This window comes from Apteryx mantelli, chromosome 2 (genome assembly GCF_036417845.1).
Source record: "Apteryx mantelli isolate bAptMan1 chromosome 2, bAptMan1.hap1, whole genome shotgun sequence".
NCBI lineage: Eukaryota > Metazoa > Chordata > Aves > Apterygiformes > Apterygidae > Apteryx > Apteryx mantelli.
The window spans coordinates 53,816,174-53,840,950 of NC_089979.1; the positions used below are offsets into that span (position 1 = coordinate 53,816,174).

The 24,777-nt window shown below is 38.2% G+C and overlaps 1 protein-coding gene across 1 annotated transcript in view; it reads right to left on the minus strand.

The window, feature by feature from the left end:
• MYOM1 (myomesin 1) overlaps positions 1-24,777 on the minus strand; it is a 77,142-nt gene that overhangs the window by 24,885 nt on the left and 27,480 nt on the right. The window contains exons 10-24 of the mRNA XM_067292354.1: positions 24,379-24,520; positions 21,527-21,726; positions 19,970-20,026; positions 19,447-19,571; positions 17,770-17,953; positions 16,509-16,683; positions 13,967-14,088; positions 12,713-13,039; positions 10,917-11,113; positions 9,598-9,724; positions 8,672-8,856; positions 7,565-7,679; positions 1,436-1,592; positions 310-416; positions 143-187 (exon numbers count right to left, since the gene is read on the minus strand). Of these exons, the coding sequence (XP_067148455.1) occupies positions 143-187; positions 310-416; positions 1,436-1,592; positions 7,565-7,679; positions 8,672-8,856; positions 9,598-9,724; positions 10,917-11,113; positions 12,713-13,039; positions 13,967-14,088; positions 16,509-16,683; positions 17,770-17,953; positions 19,447-19,571; positions 19,970-20,026; positions 21,527-21,726; positions 24,379-24,520 (2,265 nt within the window). The remainder of the gene's footprint in view (positions 1-142; positions 188-309; positions 417-1,435; positions 1,593-7,564; positions 7,680-8,671; positions 8,857-9,597; positions 9,725-10,916; positions 11,114-12,712; positions 13,040-13,966; positions 14,089-16,508; positions 16,684-17,769; positions 17,954-19,446; positions 19,572-19,969; positions 20,027-21,526; positions 21,727-24,378; positions 24,521-24,777) is intronic.

The window sequence follows — 24,777 nt, forward strand, 5'->3', positions numbered from 1 at the left end:
GAATCTTAGATTTACAATTCAAAAATATGCTTTAATTTGAAATTGTTGTAGAAACTTCTCTACCTGATGCTGGCAGAAGCTTTGTGATACATACCCCAATGCATGCAAATCTCTCCCCTACAGACATGTTCAATTCACTTACTTGGGAATTTACGTTCGTGGCTCAGAGCAAGTAGACGTTTCATTTCTGCAAAAAACATAAAATAATTATTAAGGGCGTGCATGCCTTATGGATATAAGAGATAAACTGCAGCAGGAAAACCAGATGTGAAAACAAAACAGGCATGCTTAACAGAGATTATTTTTTACCTTCTTCATCAATTGTGTAGCTTGATGAAACTCCATCAGTGTCTGTAACAACACAAGAATAAATTCCCAAATCATCTTCTCCAAGATCCTTAAAGGTAGCTTTTGACCTTTAAAAAAAAACATTTTGATCAAAAGATGAGACCAGTCTGAACCAAAGCCCTCCTTTATGTCTATAACACTAGACAGAAATATTCCTGTATTCCTTTGCTTTGAATAGGAAAATATGGGGCCCTGGCCAGCATACAGAAGGGTACGTCCTGCCATGTGTACTATAAATGGAGACGGCACAGCCTGTATATCTAGACTATATGGACTCTGTCAGTGAAGAAGAGAGTGAAGAGAGAACCAGGAACATCTATGACACCATGAGAGTGAAGGTTGCCTTTGCAGGGGTAAGCAGCACAGAGCCAGGCACAAGCTGCACAACTTTACTGGGAAGCTGTATAAACTCTCAGCGCCAAAAGTATTGGAGCTAGATAGTTTAAGCTAGCTCAAGCACGTCTAAAAAATATTTTGTCACATCTTTGATGAGTGTGCAAGTATCCTGTAATTAAATTTTCATATGCAATATCAAAAGAGTGTGAGCTGTTACTTTCTGTATGGTTTCTGTAACTGGAAGAGCACGTAGTTACTCTGTAGGCTGAACCTGTGTATTTGCCATTTCCTCCTCTCTGATGAAAGCCTGAAGAAACAGATAAGGCTTGCAGAGCATTATAGAAGTTAACAAATCTAGGATATGGAGACGTGATCAAAATAGAGTACTTCTTACTCCAGCACCTCAGAAGATTGCAACAGCATTACACGATAAAAGCATTTTGCAAGCAGCCAAACAATTTTAGCCTTTGGAGATTCAAAATAATAACAATAATGTCTGCCCTGGTTACCAGGTTACAAGATGACAGAGCACATGTGTCCTCTTCCTATGAAGCACTGCCCTTACAGGAGGCCTGACTCATTCTGTGTGAGCTACAATTTCCAAATGGAGAACAGCATGCACATAAAGCAACCTTCGAACATCAAAGGCAGATTTAATTCTTACTGAGGCCTTAAACCCCAAAGGATGAATTTCTGTGACCAGCCTAGAATTTGCAAAAATGATACTAACGTTACCACCAAGGATTCTTACTTTCCGCCTTTCGTATCAATGTCCAGTCGAGAGTCATCCTCAATTGGTTCATAATTCTTGGACCAAACAAACTTAGAGTTTGGAGACATCTGATCACATTCAAAGTTCAAGGAAATGACTCCATTATCATCTACGTCAACCACCATTTCTTTAGTTCCTGAAAGATCAGAACAAGGCAATTCCACTTTTTTAGAGAAACCAGCAAACAAATTTACATACATATCATTCATAGAGTGGATTAAGCAGATCATTGTCCTCTTCTCAGCCTGCAAACATTGGGACCCTCAGTCTTTGATTCATGAGTAGAATTCTTATTCTAATCCATAAAAATATGGAGCAAATTAAAGAACATCATAAATCAATTGATTTATTTGAGCAAATCTAAGCACACATGAGAGGAAAAAAAAAGAGGGAAAAAAAAGTCAGCCTCTAAATCCACTAAATGTTTAAAATATTGAATAGCAATATTTTCCATGGTAAGGGATAGTCAGAGCTTTCTTTCTGTAGCACAGATTTCTCATTCTCTAGTCATATAAGAGCTCTAAAGAGAATACCATGTGCAAAAGCAGGCGTTTGGAGAGGTGCAAGAGGCAAAAGAGGAAACTATTGAGTTGCCCCAGCAGCGCTCACTTGTGCAACTGAGGCACATTTTCAGTGACTCCAAGAAGTTGGTTTAATTGCTGTGCTTGGCATCTGACCCTGCCACAGTCTGTGGCATGCATCCTGGGCTCACAAAGAGAGTATTTGCAATCAGCCGCTGAGTCACCCACCCTGTTTTGCCAGTACCTATGGCCCTTGAGCTGGATAAGGTGATCCAGTTTTTTCTTAAAACACCCTGAGGGTGAATCTCAGATCAAAAATCTGAATGTACCTCTAGCCTGCCCCTTGCATGCTGATGTAGCTGAGAGAACTTCATTTGGGATTCAGGTGGCTCTGCAGTCTTGTTATCCATGGCGTTAACTTTCATTTCAACAGCTTGTGTGAGAACGTCACCGAGAGCCTGTGCATTAAGAGGTGTTGGAGACCATCCAGCTTCCTTTTCTGAATGGCTTTGAGTTGGATCTTACATATGAATAGGGCACTCATATTATTTAGTTTAAGACAGTTCTGGGCTACCCAGAATGCTAATGACACACTTTCTCCACAAAGTATCCTATCTTAAAGACAAAAGCCTTATTCCTGACATTGAAATTAAATGCTTTATTTTCAGCATAACTCTTAATGAGCCTCAAAAGTACAAGGAGATTTCTGTGTTTCCTCATCCTAATACCATACACGTCCTCTCCAGCACTGTGAGTAGCTCCTGTAATGAGAATCTGTATATGTGCAGCCTTCTTATTCTTTATAACTTGCCATAACTATTTAATGAAAGAAGAGATTGATATTCATGTTTTGGTACTATTATTTACCAGCCCTCCCAGTAATGAAGCACATGTTAAGTACTAATATATGATAAACGAAGCCTGAGGTCTATAGATATCTTACCAGGCAGCAGCATATTTGCAAAATTTTTATGATGTAATTTATTACATGGAAATCCATCAGCTGACATGTCATTAGTGTTTAGTTTTCTGTAGATCATTAGTATATGAATCTTTTGATGGCAGTTTATGCAATGTACAAAGAATTACAGCCAGAAGGTCCATTCAAAGGACAGCATCTTTTATATCTGTTTTAAAGTTTGAAATCTGTTTTATATCTGTTTTAAAGTTTTAAATCTCTTTATATCTGTTTTAAAGAAATCATGTTATGATAATAACACACAGTGTTTATCTCCAAAAGTGATGTTGGCTTTTACCTCTAATATTTATATGGGAGAATAGGAGAAAAAAGTCATCTTTTTAAACTACTGGGCAGAGGGCTCCACCTATCCTACAAAGTGAAACCAAAGAGGAAGCCATAACAATACTAGTCTAATTCCCCTTCTCCAGATAGCCTAGTAGTGTCAACATATCGTCCAGTGCCTCTCTTAAAGAAACCATAAGAAATAAGATATTGAGATGTCATATCAAATACTGATTATCCCCATTTATCTGAGTGCTTTGTTACATTGAAGGGAAAGAGATAACATTAAGATAAAGCAGACAGCTTGACAACAGAGTTACTGGCATCATTTTAAATACACCTAATCAGAAGAGAAAAGTTGAATGGGACAGTTTCATTAATTTCTGAGACTTGGCCTTAAAATTTTCAAAACATGCTGCTGAAAATCTTTTCTGTCAAGTTGGATATTACCTATTGATTAGTTGAAGTGATTTTGATAGATAACTGTGTGTGTGATTAACATTAAAAAGCAGACAGGCTGAGAGAGCCACCAGGTTACATTTTTAGGTCTTATACAGCTGTGGTCATAGCAGAACCTAAGGCAGTGTCAGGAAAGATGGGTAATTGTAACTTTATACTCTCTCTAGTGTGTTCCTGATTCTGTTGCTAGAGGCCAGGTGAGCCTCACAGGTATATCGTGGAGAAAGCTGTTCTGGCTGAAACAGCACTTGAAGTACAAGTTCTTGTAACTGAGTATTAATAGAAAAGTGCAGGAGCCCTCATACAAAAAAGTTCCTTTTACAAAAGCACACAGCAAGTCCCTCAGGTGAGGGTTAAGTTGGGGTCCTATGATCTGATCCCCAGGACAGCTCATATGCTTATGCAAAGCCCTTCTGAAGTGACTGATGCAGGATCAGAATCTAATTTTGCTTTGTACCAAAGCACACAAGGACTAAGGGCAGACCTGAGAAGTCATGGGGAAGAGCTGCAGTCTGCTCCCTGGATTTCTCCTCTTTCCTGTGAAATCCCCACAGACCAAAGTGGTTTTGTGTAAAGACAAAGTTACAACTAAAAACTAGACTGAATTGGAGTTTGTTTGTGAGTTTGTTTGTTTGTTTGTTTATTTGTTTGTTTTGGGGGGTGAGGAGTATTTCATTTAATTTTTAAAGATAACTGTAGAAATTACATACAGTTTTCAAAGAAGAGAAGATGGATACAAAGTATTTCATCATTATATTTACACATTTCACTAGGTATACAAAAGTAACTATTAAAGCAAATATTTTTATTCAGCATATTATTTACCTATGTTCTTTGGTTAGAGAGCTCAGTCTTCTGCTGATTTTACGCACTTGACAAAAGTAACATTCCAGCAACATTCCAGCAGGAATTCTCTAAAGAGATCTAACAATATTTTGTCTCCATCCAAGATCTTAATAACGGCAACATTCATTGGGGAACACTCCTCCAAAAGATTTGTGGTAATTAGAAAAAATGATATGATTGTTCTTGAGGTTTGTGTGGTTTGAGTGAGAAAGGTGAAATCCTGCCCAAGAGAATGCTTTCTGAAATATTTTTTAATAAGCCTTTTGTCCTTTCTTAACACTTTTAAGAAGCTTATTTTGGTGGGTACTGTATCTGCAGATCTGAGCTCAAAATATGGGTCAACCAAATTTGAACAAGTTCAAATCATTTTCAATTTCTCTGAGGTTTCACTAGGTCGAGCCCTGGCTTTCTTTCTATCAGTCAGGTAGTACTCCTCTGAACCAGAGTCTACTAAACAAAAGAGCCATAGTCCTGAAATGCACCTCCATCTCTAACAGTGCGGCCTGCAAACTGACCATTCTGCTTCACATATTGCCATGTGGGGCATGCACCTTATTGGAGTGAATGTTGTAGGAATTTTTTGTCTGTGATGATCATCTTCACTAGAGTTTACATTCATATTTTGTTGGAACTGTAGTTACATGGAAAATCCTCTATTTAGCACACTTGAAGGCTGCTATCATACAAGTTTTTACCATAAGTCTGACAGACAAATATTGACCCTCAAAGGAAATGGAATAATAAAGCCAAAAGTTTAGTATCGATATTAATTTGATTTTTGTTTTATGAGGGGTTGCTGCTGCTGTATGCAAGCTGTTTTCCAGAAAAGGATTGCAAGTCTTGTCTTGCTCCACTTGCAGGTGGTAGAAATGATACTAGTGACTCAGCAGGTTGTAGATCTGGAATTAGGGCTACTGTATTTTTGAAAAAAAAAAAGGAAGATGCAGTGGCTGTGAGAGATGAAACCTGGGGGGAGGGAGGAAAGATGATCTGAGGGACTAGCAATGCTGTGTGCCCTGTTATTCTGGTTATAGCTGCCAATATGGTGGGAGTTACCCCATGGTGCCCCCCCATGGTAACTCTTCTGGTCTGGTGCCATAGACCAGAGCACCACAGAGTTCACAGACTCCTGATTTGGCTGTTATTCCTCCTGAAGTTCTCATGGCCTCAGTTTCCTAAGCCACCAGTCCTTGGGGCACCCAGGTCCACCCCCGTCCTGCCTGACTCTCTGACCCTTTTCAGGCACCCAAAATATTATCTTTTTATCTGAGAGCTATCCACAATTAATATCTCCCTCTCCTGACCCAAGCCCTTCTTATCCATGCCCTTAGCCTCTCTTGTCCCAATATCAAAATCTTATCCCCCTCAACTTACCACCTACTCCTTCCAGTCTTTTCCCCTCTTTCCAGCCTCACCAACAGTCACCCCATCTCCCCACTCCAGGTTTTCTCATTCTTTTACACACCCAGCTTGACATGAATTACGGCCTCACTGAGACCTAATTCAAGGCTTTTTAGGATTTTTGCCATCCCAGGAATAAGGACCAGGTGTTTATGAGAGCTGGACCAGTCCTGCTGTGGGAATGGGAGAGGTAAAGATGGACCTGGGATGCAGAACCAGTAAAAGGGTCTTGGAAAAATGCTCCTGGGGCAGACAGGGTGGGAATGGGAACAGATTCTCCCCAGAAGCATCTGCTCCCCCTGCCACAATTGATACCATCCCAGATAAATTCCAGGTATTTCCGCGAGCAGAAGCAGCCTGACTGCCAGGACTCAGGTGTAGGCAGAGTAGGCAGCGGGCTGCCCAGGTAGCCACCTCCTTCACCTGTGCCAGACCTATGCACCCCTGCACCGCCACTCATGCTCCCCACTGCTGGCTGCCTCAGGCCCCAAGCTGCCCTGCCTGCCACTGCCTGCCGTGCTAGGCTCCTCTTCCTTCCTCCTCTTTCAGAGCTCTTAGAAACTTCCCCAGGCGGGATCAATTATGAGAGTCTGTGGGCAGCAAAAAGGAACTTGTCTGGGGAGAAGAGGGCTATGGTGGTTCTAGGCTGGGTTATAGTCCTCTATCTTTTTACTTCATACTAAGTTTACACTAGATTTATTAAAGATATCTCAAAGTTCATTTTTCTATGTTGCAAGTTCCTACGTTTCTAACATGGTCTATACATGAGTAGACCACAGTTTTAAAATTGCTTTATTCTAGAGCTTGAGGGTTTTAAGTTTTACATCTACAGTTCCCGCTCTTACTAATAGGCAAAAAGCTGCAACTTTCTATCCACAGAAGAGGGCAAAGAAAGGAAGGCACTCAGAGACACATGCCATGGTTATGTTTTCTGTTAAGGAATTGTTTCTGGTGACAAAAGGCTGGTGATTCTGATCCAGCTCACCTATGGTACCTACACAAAGTTCAGGGATTTTCTGAAGTTCCAGGCCCAACTATATGGAGATTCTGCACGTCTGTACTGGTTTCCGTGTTCCTTGCCCGCATTATAGACACACCAGAGCCAGACTTCAAGAATGTCTATGGCAAACCATTGCACTTGAATTCCTGCTGAAGATGGTCTCCACTATTACTTCATTAAATTGTTTAAAAGCTTTAATTTAAATGTCAAAGGAAAAAAAAGAACATTTTATTTTACTCTTTCCTCAGGCATATTACATGAGTTAAAGAAAAGAGAGGGATACAGCATAAACAACTGATTTAACATAGGATGGGCAAAACCCCCATTTGCAGAGTTTTCTGGTTACGCTGACCTTAGTAGGTCTTACATTTATGCATGTATTCATAGATATATACACATCTTACAACTTTATTGTATTTTTATATTCCTGAACAGGTATTTATGGTAAAAAAATCTGATGTGACCTTAAAATATATCTGAAAAGAAAGTAAGATGTGACCCGCAACTCTTTTCCTGTGTAGTAAACAAGCCTGACTTGAGAGGGGTCAGATTCTTTGCATGCAGTCTGTATACAAACGCATTGCACAAACAGGAGCCTGTTTAAATAAGATGCAAGAGAGGAAGGATTTCTAACAAACCTGGCTGTGTTTCAGCTACAACAGGATCAGTGACAGCTGATGGTTTCCCAACACCAGCCTGGTTTGTTGCCTGCACACGGAACACATAGCTCACACCTTCTTTGAGGCCACCTATCTGGAGGAAGCAAACATAAGAACATGATCTGCTACAAGACACTGATATTAATTTCACACTTCTTACAGTATCAGTTTGGATGCTTGACAGTTATATTTTCTTTCTCTTTTGTTTTCCTCCTTTTCCAGTTGACAAATATTTTTTCCTCATGTTTTTTTGTTCAATTCCAGAGTGACGTGACTAATCTGTTTGGTTTGTTCCTTCCTTGTATGCATAGTTATCATTTAGACAGTCCCTTCTTTGGAAGGGAACATTATCATTGGAACAGGATGTTTTTAATTTATGTCTGCTGACCTCTGAAACAGTATAGTCTTTTACCGCACGTCAATTCTGGTGTTTAAAAAAAAATTCTTGGGGTAAAAGTGCTAGCCACACCAATTTATAAACAGGACACTCTTTGTTTAAATATAATGACTCCAGCAATCATAAACATCGCTTTAAAAATGTATGAAAGGATCACACCTTAAAGTGAATATCTTTCAAATGATCTGAAAAGCATAAAAATAGCAAACCTACTTCAAATGTATCTCTAGAACTGAGATACAGCTGATCCTTTGTTTAGAAGTCATTCCAAAAAATGATGTATCATAGCAGTGCAAAAAACCTGGGCTTAACTTGCAGTGAAATGTGAGTAGAGGGTACTTTATGTTAGAAAGAATCATCTGCCACATTATCACAACATCTTTTTTTTGTACTGTGATGCCTATCTTTCACTTTAGGCTAGAAAAAGCTAGGGATGTCTCCTATGTTATAAGAACAATATTTGGTTTTAGCATTGCTTGCTTTTATTTTTAGGTTTGTCATGCCAGATTTTTTTCCAAGTTACAGTCTTGTCTGACTGTACTAGCATTACATGGGTGTGTTCTAGGCACAACATAGCCTACTAAGCGTTTAATTATATGGAAATATGATCAAAACGCAATGGTATATCTAAGATTGACTTCCTCAAGGTTATACTGTTATACCTGTATTTGAATCTTAAACTATTGTACCTTCAAGAATCTCTTTTGAAGTGGCTTCTCATTGACACTTCTCCAATGTTCCTCCGTTGCTTCAGTTTCCTTTATATCAACATAATAACCAGCTATAGGACTACGACCAGTATAAACTGGTTCCTTCCACAATAAAACCAAAGAATCTTTCCTAATTTCTGTGCATGCAAGATCATGGGGTGGTCCTGAAAGGAAAGAATAAAAGTTAGAGTTGCGGTTACTAAATAAAGCCCAAAGGGGCTAATGCATAAGACTTCAAAAACCCAAACCAAACACTGCATTCTACATTCAGAGCTGATAAACAGGTGTGGTTCTATTGTATCAGATCTAGTCCAGATATAAATACAATCCATAATTATTAAAAAGACAAGCCCAACAAACAATTCCATTTTTTGAGATCTGGTATCTTGATCAAATATTCATGAACAAACAAAAATGACAAATAATCTCCAAAGTCAGAGAGATAAGTTAATTATTAAGCTAATATGCTGCTTCAAGGCCTGTTCTAAAGTCCACTGAAGTCAATGGAGGTTGTTTTCATTAATTTTGATGAGTGTTAAAAGGCCAGTGATCTGGCCTTGAAGTGATATGTTTAGACAAGGGTTACAGGGCCTCATTCTTCCCTTCTGTGTACCTTAGACAGGCATTTATGTCTGCAATTTAAACTGGGAAGCACAGTGGCAGACCGTACAGAAATCAAGCAGGAAAGATAAAGAAAACACAAGTTGTCTGTAAAATGTTACCAGTTAAATGGGGATTGTTTAATGCATCTGTATAAATGTACTAAATCACAGCAACAGAGATTTAAGTCTGGGTATGACTTCAACGCCCACTGATTCCTGAAAATTGAGGGCATTGAGAACTTAGGGTTTTGGCCACAGAGCACCCTGTGGCTGTGAGTAACCACATCGCTGTCAGTATCCTACCTGGTACAGCAATGGTCCATTCTTCACATTTGAAGGATTTACTGGGTAGGGAGGGTGTCCCAACCCCAGCCAGGTTAGCAGCAGCAACTTGGAACTGGTACACCATGTTTTCCTTCAGATTTTGAATCTGTGCAATCAACAAAATGACACTCAATAACTTTGGATTAAAGCTTCAGGAGGAAGCCACAATGCCAATTATTCAAAATATGAGCATGCTTTTAAATGAAATGTTTATTAAAATAATATATAAATTGACAACTATCTTGGCTTCCCTCTAATCAGTGGCAGAGTGTACATAAATTTTCTTAGCATGCTCAAATTATAAAACACTTTTCTTACTGACAGACTCTTTGGTAGTCAGGGAGGAAGCAGAGTATTGCTAAACAACAATTATATGAATCTGTCTCGTGATCCAGAGCAAGCTGGCGTAAGGCAAGAGTTGTCCTTGCATCAGGGTGAAAAACTTAGCACAGTCATTGCACTGCTTTTGTATAGCAGCTCCACTAGTTTATAGCTAGCACTGCCCCTCTAAATTGGGTCAAGAACAAATCAGAGAACACAGCTGGCACAGACCTGGTTACAGCACCAGTGAGCACTGCAGCTAAGTCTACCAAGCCCAGTGGCAATGCCATTAGTTGTGAGGGCCTTACTTTTGAAAATTCAGGCTATGACTAGAGGAAAGAATCCACAGATGACGGTTGGTTATCTAAACTAATAGATAAGTTCACAAATAATGTAGTACAGAAGTTTAAATGAGTTTAACAAATAATTCAGTAGAAAATAGAGAGGGGTATGGGTGATAAATGTGTTTACCAGGAGGATCTACATATTACGGAAGGGCAGCAAAGGGTCAGACATTGCATTAAACCTATACACAACTCCTCTGCATCCTCTAAATATGAACAGGTACTTTTCATCACTTTGAGACATAAACCCTAACAACAAAGCAAATAGAACAATATAGTATTTCACTGCACTACAGAATTTGTGTAGCACCAGAAGCTGCAGTTTGCCTAATGTATTAACCAAAAGGCTTCTGAGGTCTCGGATAGTAGTGTAATAATGTCTATCACTTATAGCAAAGATTCTTAAAAAAATACAAGAATGACAAATATCTTTAGTGTGACTCTTAATATATGTATGATATTTGCATATGAGAAGACATAGCAGAAATATTTGCTGTGGATATAAAACTCTCTGAACAGTAATCTGTAAACTGAATTATAATTTCATCCTAATCTGTCTTTGAGATCTGTTTTGGAAATACTGTTTGCATAATTCTAGTATACCCAAAACAATAACAAAGGTTAACTTCTTACCCTGTATGCCCTCTCACTAACGGGCTTAATGTTGGCCTCCATCCATTTCCCAGGAACTCCACCAATTACTTCACGATAGTTCACATAGTAGCCAGTAATTTCAGTTCCACCAGTGACTTTGGGTTGTTTCCATCCCAATACCATTGAGTCACGAACACTCTCAAGTACTGTTATGTCATAAGGTGGAGATGGAGCAGCTGTTTCAACATGAATAACACATAAATAGGAAATAAATAGTATTTCATTAGTAAGACAGGCATTTGATTATTGTGTCCAGGTAGCCCCATTCTGCATTTTCTAATAAGGAAAATATCTCAGTGTGGTCAAGAAAAATTTTGCTGGAATAAGAAATGCAGGATAGAAGCTTCCATAAACCAAATGGAAAAAAACAAACTACATTGGATTTAATTTTCAAGATCATTTGTCTTTTGAGAAGCAAGCTGATACATAGTGAAAAAATGTGTTGCAATTGCAGCGCTCATGTAAGTGATCAGGATTTACTTTAAAATCGTGAAAAATGAGGAACTAAAATTAACATTACAAGAAAAGTAAAAAATTGGTGATGCAATGATTTGTTTTCTTTTGCTGAAAGCAAACTCTTTCACACATACAGTATTTGTTTTAGTTCCTTTTTTATAGGCCCACATTCTTCCCTTCCCAGAATGCAGGTTATCTGCTCATTCTTTTTTTTTTTTAATTTATACACTGTGCAAACATTATCATTGCACCCTTCATATAATCTTACCTTAATGGAAGGAAACATGATCACAGCTATTGTAGACTGATCAGATATGGAACATGTCTGTTACTGGAACTTACTTTAAAAAAAAAATTGCAGTATAATCCTCCTTTTTATTATGTTTTAACAATACAGAAATCATGAACTTCATCCCAAGAACTACACCCATTTTCTTCTAATGCCACTTCTATATCCAGTGGGGAAATATTTGCACATATCCAATATGTCATGTGCCAGTTAAGAGCTCTACTTATGACCTTGAAGTCCTGTTTTTGATGGAAATCCTACATCATATATATTTCCTTTTGTCTTTATTGTTTTATCTTAGTGCCAGCTGGCCCAAGGTGCTTGTAGTTTGTTTACTGTTCAGTGTTTTGCTCAAGCTTTTTGAGTCTCACTTCAGAAGCCTGGGGAGGAATTTAGTTCACTGGCCAGGTACCAGGGCTTAAATGAAACTCAAGCTCCATATTTCTTAGGCATGATGGGTGTTAAGGTGTTGACAACATAAAACATATTTTTTTGCATGTGCCTTCAACCTGATAGGTCTTCCTCATTACATATTACTGTCAAGTCAGAGATACAACACAATATTCACTAGCACTGCAACTTAGAAGATAAGCTGTAGCCTAGGCATAAATCAACAAAAGATCTTCTTGTATCTTAACACAACAGAAATTTTCATACTCACTATCATAATCAGATTTTGTTACCTTCATATATACATAATGCAGAGAGTAGGTACCCGAGAACAAATTACTGAAGTGATTTAGAAATCATACATTATTTTGGATACATTAATATATAATCAAAGAAGCTATTAAATTAGTAAATGGATGTATATGCTTCACTGCCAATAGCCACTAGGTATGTGAAATGATCTCTGATACCATTACATGCATAATGATCTTAATGGAGAGCTGAGCATGTAATTAATGGCTCTGATGGAAAATGCGTTATCAGAGAAAATGTTCACTTGTGACATGGATGAGCAGAGGTTACATATGTCTGAAGTAAATGTACCAAAGCAGTGAAATCTATTTATTTTAGTAACTCTCACCTATATCTTTCTTCTCTTTCACCTTTTCCAGTGTCAAAGGATCCCCGGGTTGAGACTTACTTGCCTGCTTAGCAGCAACCTTTTGTGGTGCAGATGTGGTAGAATCCTTAGTCATTTCTCTCATGTAATTGTCTCCTGTGTCCCCCAGTTTGTCAGAGCTACTGGGTAGTGTCTGTCTATTAAATTTAGCACTGCATTTTAGCAAAGCATCTGTGTCAAAGATAGGCTGGGAGGACTCATGCACGCCTTCCCAACTAGTAGTGCGGTCTGTTAGTTCACCAGCTTTACCACTCAGTTCAGGACACACACCATGAAGCAATCCTCCCCCTGTAATTGCCAGAAAACAGCAAAGACGTTGAATTAGAAGGCATTGTTTTTTCTTCATTTGCTCAACAGAATGAAGAAATGCACACAATGAACAATACAGGCAAAATATAACAAATCACATTTTTTATGAACAGAATGCTAAGCGTGGATTCACAAACATTTTAAATGTAAGGAATATCTCTCAACCTCCTCATAAGTAATGCTCTTTTAATACTGTCTATTTTTCAGAGCAGAAGAAATATGGAAAGTTAATAGTAATCTTCACTCGGTACATTTATTTTAGCATTAGATCTTCCAGATTGTATTTATGATCCTTTTAAAACGATATCACAAAATTGCCTTCAGCCCACATCTTTCTGCTCTAAGGTTGTGAGGTATGCGAGTTTGATACAAATGAGAGTGAGAGTGTTGCAGACATACAGTTTGCTCTAGTCCAATGATCTCATTAATCTTATGGATTAGTTCAGGCAATGGCAAACAGAAATAATTCATCAGCAAAGGGAGAACACACAGAGTTAGAAAAGGTTTACAAAAAAACATTGCAGCATTTATTGTTAGGTTGAGGTATGGAAACAGAGCTCTTTGGAATTGCCTTTATATAGGATGGTGCATATTAGAGATGATAAATACCACATTATGGAATCAGAATGGCATTCCATTTTCCAGGATAACTGTGAAGGGAACTTGGCAGTGCTCTCTTACAGTGGTTCACAAGAAACACCTGAAGAAGACTTGATGGTGAACAGTCTACAAAAGTGCAGTGACCATGAAAGTATGGCTGTGAGGCATTACATATGATCTACGGGTAAATCATTATTTGTGGACAGTATTGTAAAACCAAACAATTATTTACAAACAGTTGCTAAAAACATCTTTACTGTAAAAAAACATATTCAGCGTTGAACAGGGCAATAGGAAATAGCTTACCAATGGCTGCTTGCACTTCTATAGGCTCTGATTCCTGTGAAAATTCACTGAGTCCAGCTGCATTAACAGCTCTGACTCTGAAAATGTACTTCTCACCAGTGACGAGCCCATGGCAAATGAATCTAAAACAAACCAGTAAAAGAATACTTAGAAAGTATTATGAAGAAAACAAAAATCTTAAGCAAAAAAAAGCACTTATTCAATAAAATTTATTCTGGTTTCTGATAATTGAGGGTAAAACATGACATGAGCACTCAGATGATGGTAAGAGGATGCAGGATGTACCTAAGCACTTCATTCACACATAGAAGATGATGCCTAAAACCACGTCTCCTTAGCCATACCCTTTTTCACCTGTACCCATTCCCAACTAAGACTATAGAAGTTCATGTGTTCCTAGAGGGTCTATCTTCTGCTCAGTGCTGGAATACAAAATCCATACTTCCTAACAGAAACAATGCAAAAATCTGCAGAGATAAGATATATATATAATATATATATAATGTAATAATATGATGTGTGTGTGTGTGTGTATATGTATATTTAAAAGATATATTTGCTTATAGGATACCTTCATGACATAAGTAAAAGATACTTGGTTAGCACAAGTTCATATAATTAACTTTCAATCATAAATGAAAAATTACAGTGTTCACAAAAATTACAGTGCATTGTAAAACAGCAAAAAAAAAAATTGTCACATTATTAACTTCACTTTCTTGCTTATAGATATGACACAATAATCTAAGTCACTCAAATTCTTCTATCAGAATAGTTTTTCTGTTGGATTACATTATGATTACACAAAAAAAATCATAAATTTTCTCCAGTGCCCACACTGAGAACACAAAATTTCCTAAGAAGAGAGAAAACACTTCTTTGGAAAATTTTCATTTTGGAAATTTCAACATTTCATTTCAAAACAAAATTTAATTTTCAATATGCATTTTGAATGTATTTTATTTCGTATTACTTTTACTTTGCCCTATTTCATAATGTCATACTCTGCACTACTAGTGCTGACATCATGCAGTGATGAACAAAGCAAAAATAAAATAGAAAACATAAAATATATTTCAAAAGCAAATTTTTTTTTGAAAAAGATTGAAATCCTGAATGAAATTTTCAGAGCAGAATTTTCATTGGCCATGCTACCAGACTTTTTCAAAGCACTTGCTTTTTGCTGGATGTGTACAGAACACAAGTTTCAAAACATCAAAATTTACTCAATAATGCAAACAATGAGCTACAGCTAATGCTTTGATTGATTCAACCAGAAAAGCCAATGGTTAACATACAGCTTGTACATGCCTGTATCGTACATTATATCCCATAGATAAAAAATGTGGTAATAGGAACCTAAGCAGTGTAATTACATAACAATATATAACAATTCAGAACAATATTTTTTGTTTCTGGGGGGATTAAAGATCACATTTTCAAATCTTGAAATAACCACAGAGCACTAAACTCTACCAACGTTTTATTTAACCACAGTATAAATCAGGAAAGTATGTGTGAAAGTGTATAATAATAAACACAGCATCTGCAATTATATGCACAAAAGAAGACTTAAATGAAATTGTCATGGGTGTGTTCAAGAGAGTGGATTTTTTAGGTGCTCTTGACACTTTCAGCATTTAAAATGCACTTCTAAACAACAAAATTGGTCCAACAACATTTAGCAGAGATGTATGTGTTGTAATAAGAGCTATCATGGATAGCAGTTACAAATAGCCATAATCAGTCATAACAAACAAGGGCTGCTTCTGGACTGACATCAGTACATTTGGGTTCAAGTTCTGCAATTATTCCTTTAGACTTTAAATCTGAAATCCTTACTCAAAGAAAACCCTCATTTGCCCACATCTGATTTAGCTTGCAAAGGTTTAAATCTGGATTAATTTTTCTGAGTAGAGAATAATTTCATGTCAGTAAGAAAAGCGAGCTCCACATGCAATATTTAAGAGTGTTCATTAATATCATAATTGCAAGTGAAGGAGCAATTAGCAACTAATATTGTTAGAATGATACAGTCCAAATTTCCTCCTGACATTCTGAATATACAGTTCCAGAAGTGTTTACAATAATCTTCCAATTGAAGGACTTGGCTTCCAAACATTATGCAGTTTAGTTTTACACATTGTAAGTGCACTCATTCCTCACTGTACTGTTTTTCATCAAACTGATAGGCTGTACAATAGCTAGAACTAGTGAACTGTTTCTCTTTTCTTTCCTGCCAATGTCCACGTTTTTTCCCTATTGACTAATTGGTTCTTAATATAAGGCTGATTATATATTCCTTTTGAACAAGAATCACACTTTGAAATATGTCTTCATAGCGTCTTAGGAAATTCACCTTCTAAGAGTGATTACAGCCTTTTGGCTACCACAGAGCAATTACTACTACTACTACTACTACTACTACTACTACTACTACTACTACTACTATTACTACTACTACTACTACTGGCTGCAAAGCACATAAACAAGTAAATCGTAAAACCTGTGATCATAATTTCCACTCTTTTAAATCCATCACCTTGTGCCTTTCACTGGATTGTTGTTGCATGGTTCCCAACGACCAGATCCAACCACACTTGACTCAATGTAGTACCCAACCAGCTCCTTGGCATCTGGGGGTTCTGTCCAAGTGACAACAACTGAGGTATCTGTATTCCTAGTTGGCATAATACGGCCAGGAGCTTTGGGAATATCTGGGGAGGGAAACAGAAATAAATTAATGACCAACCAGTCAAAATTTACAAATAAAAAAATAAGGTTGATGTTCTATTCTTGATTATATTACCACAACACTCTTTTAACTCCACTGATCTCATGCTTCCTGATTTATACAAAATTTTACTTTTAAGTTTATAAACTCTTTGCTCGTTATATCTATATCACCAAGTAATCTGGCACAATAGGGTGGGATCAGTAGATTCAAGCTTTTTTTGGCACTGAGGTTCCTTGCATCTCCACTGCATACGTTCGGGGCATTGCATTGTTGAGGGCATTTCCTTCAGATTAGATTTAGTCTGTTCCCCTGCACTGAATGTCTCCACTAGAGATGTGATTTGGAGCTTTCTAAAGGGAAGAAGTGTTAGGTGCACATTGAAAGATTTTGTACAGCCCACAGAAAGAGTCAGAAACTACTGTCCCCTTTAAGTACTGAAATGAATCTAAAGTGTTTTTCGAGAAGAGCTCTGTTTTACTCTCCTCCTAATTCATGTACATCAAACTGTTCTGAGAACTGAACCAATATGAAGTAAACAGAGACAATCTGGGCATTTGGTTCAAATCTGTGTTACTGTTCCGAACCAAATTGCTAATGTAAACACAGCTACTGATGCTTTCCTTTGGTGTACATATTGGATTTTCTTCCAATAGAAATACTCTCTACATCCATATAAGTATTAAATTCTTCACTTTTGTTTAATTTGGCAAACAAGGAAGATTAAACTCTGAGATGTCTGGGGCTTATTTTCAGTAAAGACTCTAAGTAAAACAAAACATTTTTGTACTCCTTGAGTTTTAATTTTCTTTCACTATTTGCTGCCTTTGCAGTTCTTGGCATCATTATTTGCAGCTTAATTTCATTGGTTTTCATCTGTCATCTAACTACACATTACAGGTTCACCAATCCAAACCAACATTGTCTTAATTAAAAGGAGTAAATCATCAACTACTGTTCATACTTGAATTAGTTATTGGACAGCTGTATGTCTTCAGCAAGAACAATTACATCATAAACTGAAAAGATACCACAGAGGTTAATTTAATACATATGACCACACACTTACCAAGTTTGTCATCCACCACAGTAGCTTCAGTTGCTTCTGAAGGCTCACCAATTCCAGCTGAATTGCAACAGCGAACCCGGAAGCAGTAGGATTTGCCTTCAGCCAAATCAAAAACTGCAAAGCGAGGAGACTTGACAGGGATCTCTGTGTTCACTCTTTGCCAGTTCTCTGTGCCAGCAACACACTGCAATCAAACCCAGAAACCGCCTTTGGAACAAAACTCTTTGAAAGACAGAGTGAAGCTGAGGATCTAACCTGACAGGGCTTTCTACCTGGACTGCCAAACACATCTGCTATGGAGAACAGGCAGTCACATTCCTTTTTTTGGCTGCTCCACTGAATGTGTGGATTTCAAAGCTTATGATTCTGCCAGATGATCGCCTACTCCAGAAAACATACATACCAAGTTTACTGTTTTTATATACCAAAGCTAAACCTCTTTCCACACCTAGGATGTGCTGTTATTATTACTACAGTTCTGAATCGTACCCTAGAATTGCTTTCAAAAGAAGTTCTGCAGACATTCAACATCATCCAAAGAACAAAGCTCTAATATCACCACATTGCTTCTAGATGCTCTCATGCCACTCCTGAGAATCTTTTTGGAGTGGCTTCCAAAATTAGTAAGGATCTGGCCTTCATTTTCCAGAAAAAAAAAATAAGGAAGTGCATTTAATTTATGAATTGTATTTACTCCTGTGGCTAAAAGTTCTGCATATGATGGTCACTTATTCTATTAAGATGAGTGATAAATTTTTGTCTGTGCGTTTTATGTTAAAGATAATTTAAAATAATGGGTCCTTGCTTCAGAGGGAGTTCAATTTCTCATGAAAACATCTGAATATGTGACAGCAGTGCTGAGTATTCGGCATGCAATAGGTTATTAAAAAGCTTTCTTATAAGGAAACTCAAAATTCATATATTCATTCTCTCTAAGTCTGTTGCTAAGTGAAGTTCATTTATTTAGACCAGATTTCACAAGACATGAAAAACATGTAATGTTAAGATATTTATGTCTCCCAGGATGACATTGATATGGAAAAGTTTGATATGGAAGTTTGTGGGAGCCATGAGATGCTAGTAAAAAAGGTGGTAGTGAAGAATATTCTAGACTAGCAGCCATATGAAGAAGGCTCAGAAAAGCAGGACACTGAAATTAAAACTGATTCTGTTCTAGAAAAGAAATTTTGTGTTGGCTTTGCTGAGCAGGTGAAGTAAATGGAGTAGAGGATAAATATGAAAAGGCAGTTCAAGAAGAAAGACTTGATGCCAAGAAACTCTCTGGAAGAATGCCTCCATACAAAATGTTAGTCTGTCCCGCAAGACAAGCTTCATTTATTCAAAAGATGTATATATAAGTGCGACTTTGCCCTGTGCTTTCTCATCATAGAGTTTGTCAGCCTATCTACCCTATGGCAGGCCTAAGACACAATTCAAGGAAGGATATTAGTGTGAGACACATTCTGCATGCACTTTCAGATTTCCCTTCTTTCTTTTCTTCCTAGTTCATCGTAATCTAAAGTGAGAGTCATCTTGATGAAGTGTACAAGTTCTAGTCCTAGTCCTAGCTTGAAAGTCTCATCAGGTTATGAACTTTTGCTTAAGAAAGACTGGAAGAGATGGCAAAGCAAATGTGAAAGACTGCCGTTACATGATTATGATTTTCTCTGATTTTACCTTTTCCACAAAGTACATAATACCCTCATGGCCCCGCTGTCCAGGAGGTTTCCAGCTAAGTACAACATAGTTCTTGGTGGCTTCAATAACTTGGAGGTCTGTAGGTGGACCAGGAATAACACCCTCTGAAGAACAGGGGAGAAAAGTAGGAAAAGGGGTTGGGTTTTAATTCCTTCATATTTGTGTCAGAATTAGTCCTATAATTTCACTGTAATTAAAGTATAGAACAACTATTCATACGCCTTGGCATCTGTTTTTTTTTTAATAATTGTAGAGTTAGAAGTCATCTCCGTACTAGGATTAATTTTTTTTTTTTTTTTTAACTGTAAGCATGTTTGTTTATTTGGTCCTGAATAGTGAAACATCACCTTGACAACTAAGTTTGGAGTTGTTAAAGGTCAAGTGACTCTAAGAACAACAAACTTTGGGTGTGTGCCAAAGCCCACCAAATTCATTGGGAGTTTTCCTAGTTTTTTCACATCAGCTTCACATCAGATTTTTGCAGGCAAAGGGCTGTGTTTACCTGCAGGTTCTTCCTCAGTGACAATAATCTGTCCAGTCCAGGGAGCCGAAGGGTGACCTGAAACAGATGTCAGAGATATCACAGAAATGAGAGACATCAGGAACGGTTCAAGTAACTAGAAAACTGACTCTTTTGTGGTTCAAAACTAACACATGAGCTCCATTGTCAGTCTCTGCTGTGACTGTTGCTCATGTAGAGATACCCAGGCTAGTTTTAGGGTGACTAGGTTGAATATTGAGAACAGTTCAGCAATCAATATAGCTAGAAAAATTTGACCCATTGAGATATATATTCTTTGCTGAAATGTCACTGAAATCACTTAGGTCACAGAAACAAGTATTCAGCTTACTCAATTCATGATTTTTAGAAAACCAACTTAAACTTTATTTTCTGTACTCTATTAATGTTTAACAGCTCACTCATCAGAAGAAGTGTCAAATTCCTGCAGGCTGGTCTTTGTCTCTGTTTTATCCCAGTTTTCCTCACATTACCAATTTTCAAAACATGGGTCATAGTCACAAACAGAAATTACGCAGCATGACTCAACATATGATATCGACTTGATATGATTCGGGTGGCTCTCTCAGGGTGCCTTATGTAATTAGGATGTAAAATCCCAGAATTATCACAGTTTTATGCTGAGCTATTAACTCAGGTCAGGGCACTTTCAGAGATAATTTTTGCAACTGCTGTTCTCCTCCTCCACATGCTTGCACCTTACGCTGGCTGATCTGTTTTATAAATGCTAACAGAGAGGGAGAAGGTGGGGAGAAAAGCAGATCATGAGGGAGAAGATATATGAATGGGAATAGGCCACCAAGATCAGGCTTCCTCTTCTGAGACAGCTTCCACATTTCTCACTAAATCGAAAAGCTCTGTGGCTTTGCATGCAGTTTAAGCAAAGAATCTCTTCACATCTGACCATTTTAAATTGTCAAACTGCAGAACTGAGTAGAAATAATTAGATTTTAGACATATGTTTTTGGCATATGGGTAGACAGGGATTTTGAAGTAACCTTTTAGTTAAAATTCTCACCAAAGCCTTTTTTCTGGGATGTTGCCAGGTCACAGGAAAAAAAGTCCTTGGCTTGCAAAATGCTAACTTTAAAGTAGAGAGCTTGGGATGAATTCTCTGTTGGACTGCCCCAGCATTTTATAGTTTATTGCAAGGCTTGGATCGTCACATGAGGACAGAATCAGTCACCCTTGTCTGTGGCACAGAGAGAGACTATTCACAGAATCTGCTCAGCTGTTTTGTTATTTGAACCAAAGCAACTCTCTCCAGGCAATTTAACTCTCCTGCGCTTTTCCCTGTCTTCCTGCAAGCACGGAGTGCAGCACTGTAGTCAGCAAAAGACATCTGGGCAGCAGAGCATGCTTTGTGCAAAGAGCACTGAGATGATTTCTTCTTGGCAAACCTATCTCCAAAGATTATTTTGTTTTGGTATTGCTCCCTCTAGTGGGATTTCGAAGGCTTATGAGTAAACAGTCATACATTTTTCCACCAGTTACTATTTCTCAAACCTTCCAGGCAACATGTAAAAAAAAAACCCTTACTTCTAAGCCTGGCTCTGTCAGCAGGATCCAGTGCAGCCACAGGCTCTGACACCCGGGACGGTAGGCTAACGCCAGCTTTGTTCACAGCTCGGACTCGGAAAATATAGGAGCGGCCTTCTATCAGGCCCGTGACAGGAAAACGAGCAAACTTCACTGGAGTCTCATTGCACTGGGTCCAGTGGGTGGTGCCAACCTCACATCTGAAAAATACAAACAGCAAGAGTAGTACTGGGAAGGAAAAAATGCACTCAGGGTACCGCCCCCTTACAGTTTCACCATCTGTTCACATTCAGTGGCTTGATCATACCAGTTTCTGCAGCAGTGTTATATACTGGTGACATCAAAGCAGCTGCATGAAGGGGTCAGGGCTGAAGCACCATCTGGGAATGCGCTAAATCCCTTGCAGCTGAGCTCCTTCTTGCCTGAACTGAGAAAGAAACCTAAAGCTATTCATGAACAGAACTCACTTCACTGTTTAAACCCTTCAAAGTATGCTCCAGGATCTTTAGGGAGCATCAGTTTTAGCACGCTTCAAGGGACATGAAATACATGTAGTCTTTGCAGTCTCCAGAAGCCAGCTAGATCATCTTACTTGCACAGTGCTCAGTGGGTTGCTTTGCTGTGCATCCAGCAAAATAATAGGCTTCACGGGGCATGGAAAGCCCTGTCGCGAGTTCAGTGGCCAACCCAGCACCTAGATGGTTGTGAATACGGTTAAAATGGGGTACTCGGCCAGACCCCACTTCAAATGCCATTTGGGCTGCCCAGGGAGACTGAGGTGTGGCCAGAGACACTGCAGAAGTGGGGGTGGTAGGTGTCCCACTGCTGATAAGCCTCACACATGGCAAGAGGCTGGTTTTTGGCTGGAGGAAGAGAAAACCAGCAGCAGGGACAGCAGAGACTTCTGTTTAGAGAAGCAGAAGGAGCCATTGTAGGTGGCTTCTCAGTGCCTAGGAACTTGGTCAACAGAAATACGAAGTAGCAGCTCAGGAAAGACTTTTTATTGCTTCCAAGATATTTATTGAAGTGAATGTTACAGTGTCTACTCAGATTTCTTAGTACATCTTAGCCTTCACTTTCTGAGAAATGTTATTGTCTCAGTAAGGGTGAGTTTGTGGTTCAGATACCTGGCTTGGGGCTAAGGATGCCCGAGTTTTGGTTTTAGCTTTAGCAGACTGTATACATCACTTTGAGCAACTCAGTCACACTCCTAGGCAGTTAGATACTAGCCTAGCTGAAAACTTGAGTGCCTAAATATCTTTGGTAGTATTTGATCCTTTGTATGTTCTTTAATGGATTTCTTCTTCACAATGTTCTCTGAGGAAGGTAAGTGCTATCAAGACTGTCTCAGTAACTGATGCACAGATAGAATTTGAGATTTGCCAGAGGTCGTGTGGGAAAATCTGTAATAGCCCAGAGACTAGTAACAGATAATATCTTCTTGAGTCTTACACTAGAAAGTGTACTGGTTTTGGTAGGTGGATCTAAAGGTGTATTGCAGCTCAAACAATACAAAAGTTGTGTTCAGTATTGTAGAAACAAAGAAGGGGATGGACCTTGCCCCAAAGAGCCCACAAGACAAGCTGTTGTTGCTGCAGGGGTAAAGAGTATGACAAATAAATATTCTGAGGAGGAAAGTAACCTAGGTCATGCAGGGAAATATGCACCACATGCCAGATTTGTATCAGTATTAACATGACAGAAAATGGGCATTTGATGCTGGGTAGTTTATACCAAATGACAGCAACAGACCTGCGCTTTTGTAACATGCTGGAGAACAGTAATGAAGCTTTGAATTTAGGGGCAAACATAGATTAAAGGATGTGAACACAGGAGAACAAGCAGAATGCCATTTGTCTTGCAGTTACTTTCAGTGCTAACATCCCTCAACAGCTAGTTTTAAAATGAGATATTATTTTTTAGAGTCTAGTTCTGTCGTCTGTTTAGGTTTTTCTTAATGAATGTTAACGACCCACAGCACAGACCTAGCGCAGCTTAGTCACAACAGCAACTGATACTCCAGAATTATCAAACCGGGGAAATTATATTTGAATTGAATGTATGATGTTAAATTTGTTTCACAAAACAATTCCATCATTATATATGTGTGTGTATATATATATGTATGTATGTATGTATGTATATTTTATATATATATGTATCTTTTACACGCAGCTGAATAGGCCCACAGGAATTCCATATTAGTAACGATGTATTTTTTTACTGAAATTTGAAACAAATATTACCAGCTCTGAAAACTTTGCTGCGAGTCTCAAGATACTGGCTGAATTTCTTAAATCCCCAGCTTCTGGAACCCTGCCATTGTGTGACACATTCAGTTTTTGTATTTATAAAAATTATTTCCAATTCTTATTGTGGCAGAGAAAAACATATAAATATGATTTGAATGAAGCTTGTGAACCTAAGAGCTCAAAAACCAACAGTATATAAAAAGAATTCATCTCCCTTTGAGATGGTATTTTGCTTTCTGATACATGGTAACAATTTGGGAAGATGAGAGGTAACACTTGTACAGAAAGAAGCACAGACTGCCTGATGAAGGAGTGGATCCTGTACCAAACACTGCGAAGTCTCTCAAGCCTCAAAGAAATCAGTGAGAGCTGAACTATGTAGCTTCTCACAGAACCATTTCTATATAGTCAAATGAAGCAGTGAGGCAAGGAAAGTTAGATCAGGCCCAGCCAGAATCTAAAACAAACAAAAAAAATTTTTCTCTGACAATAAGAGGGAAAAAAAATGACTATTTTATCTCATGTTTTTAAATGTGTCTTTAGGTTTTGGATTTACAATGCTCAGCAATATGAATTTTCGAATTTGGCATGCTCACTGACCTATCAATGAAATATCCAAGGATGGGGTTTCCTCCATCAACAGCTGGCTGCTTCCAGGAAACAATGACATAATCTTTGTTGGCATCTAAGCACTGCACATCCAGTGGTGCGCCAGGGGCTCCTGGGATTTCAGCATCAGCATCTATCAGGATGGAGACATGCATTTCCAAATGTGAACCACAGTTCTTTCATAATTACTCTTTAAGGACCAAACTCTGTTCCCACTGAGCCAAAAAGTTTCTGGCTTCAGAAAGTGTTTGTTTTTATATCATCAGTGCTATTCTAGGTTTTGTTTTTCTCTTCTCAACATTTACAAATGCTTAATAGGTTACAGCATATTGTAAATGTAATTGATTAGGCATTTGAAATAAAATCAGAAACATGCATTTTGATTAGGTA